Source organism: Physella acuta, unplaced genomic scaffold, assembly GCF_028476545.2.
Source record: "Physella acuta isolate Inbredline_101_S28 unplaced genomic scaffold, ASM2847654v3 ptg001529l, whole genome shotgun sequence".
Classification (NCBI taxonomy): Eukaryota; Metazoa; Mollusca; class Gastropoda; family Physidae; genus Physella; species Physella acuta.
This window is the reverse complement of record NW_026733044.1, coordinates 50,001-51,220: the sequence shown is the minus strand read 5'-3', so window position 1 is coordinate 51,220 and position 1,220 is coordinate 50,001. Positions and strand designations below refer to the sequence as shown.

The window sequence follows — 1,220 nt, the reverse complement described above, 5'->3', positions numbered from 1 at the left end:
TCCTCTATACTCTGTATACAAGTAAGTAAAAAATAGATCTACTACAGCGAGTGATTGTTATACACATCCTGTTGCGCAGAAGAAATAAAACGGCAATATCTGTAGTGTGAAAGATAGGCAAACCTTCAAACAGCTTCCATGACCTGTCACTCTCCTTAATATTAGTCTAATACAGGCGCACAAAAAACACATTTTAATAGTTGTGTACTATTCAAGCTAAAAAAAGATTTATTTTCTTATTAAAATATTTTTAATTATTATAAAATTAATTATTATTAAAATAAAGCAAACTAAACAATGGCATAGTTATAAAAAGAAATGTATTCGAAATTAATAATATAAATGCAAAAAGAAACATGAGAACAAAATGAACACGGGAAACCATTTTACATATCAAGCTTTCGTGTTTACATTGTTTTGACCGACTGGCACACACGAATAAAAGACGTTTTTAAAACTCGATACTCTTTGGCCAAAAATTAGCGTGAGCCCGTGTGGTTTGTTGTCTCACGATGGATATACTTTGCAATGAAATAGGTAAAATAACTAAATTAAGAAATGGTATAATTTAAAAGTTAGTGAAACCGTCTGTTAATATCAGAGGCGTAGCGACCCTTCCCGGCGCCCGGGGACAAACTTTTCGATTTGCACCCCCTCGAGATTTCGATTTGCACCCCCCTTCAAATTTCGATTTGCACACCCCCCCCCCCCCACCTCAAACTTTTGATTTGCACCCCCCTCACCCTTTCAATTTATTGTTCCAACCCATTTTGGCGCCCCCTATGGTTGGCGCCCGGGGACATATGTCGCCCCCCCCCCCCCGCCCCCCCCCCTCGCTACGCTACTGGTTAATATATGTATATTATATTTTTTTTCCAGGTCCGCCACTGGTATTTGTGTGTATCTGTGTGTGTGCGTGCATGCGTGTGTGGAGGGATTTTAGTTATCGAACGGATTAAACGATAACACATATATTATGACATAAACACAATGTACAAGAGTCTGCGTGTCATTTAAAACATTCTCATCTTCAGAGACACAAAGAAGAGGACAGTCAGCATCAAAGCTGAGGGTAGTACACTGCTGCAAGTTGAGCCATTTTTCCTGCTAGTTGCGCCATTTTTGTACTCTAAAAATGAGAGATACATATATATATATATATATATATATATATATATATATATATATATATATATATATATATATATATATATATATAT

The 1,220-nt window shown here is 36.4% G+C and overlaps 1 protein-coding gene across 1 annotated transcript in view; it reads right to left on the bottom strand.

Moving 5' to 3' along the window:
- Nucleotides 1-845: 845 nt before the first annotated feature.
- The window catches only part of LOC131928658 (uncharacterized), a 4,554-nt gene continuing 4,179 nt past the window's right edge, over nt 846-1,220 (bottom strand). Inside the window, exon 6 of the mRNA XM_059284733.1 lies at nt 846-1,129. Coding sequence (XP_059140716.1) covers nt 1,014-1,129 — 116 coding nt within the window. The 3' untranslated portion in view covers nt 846-1,013. The remainder of the gene's footprint in view (nt 1,130-1,220) is intronic.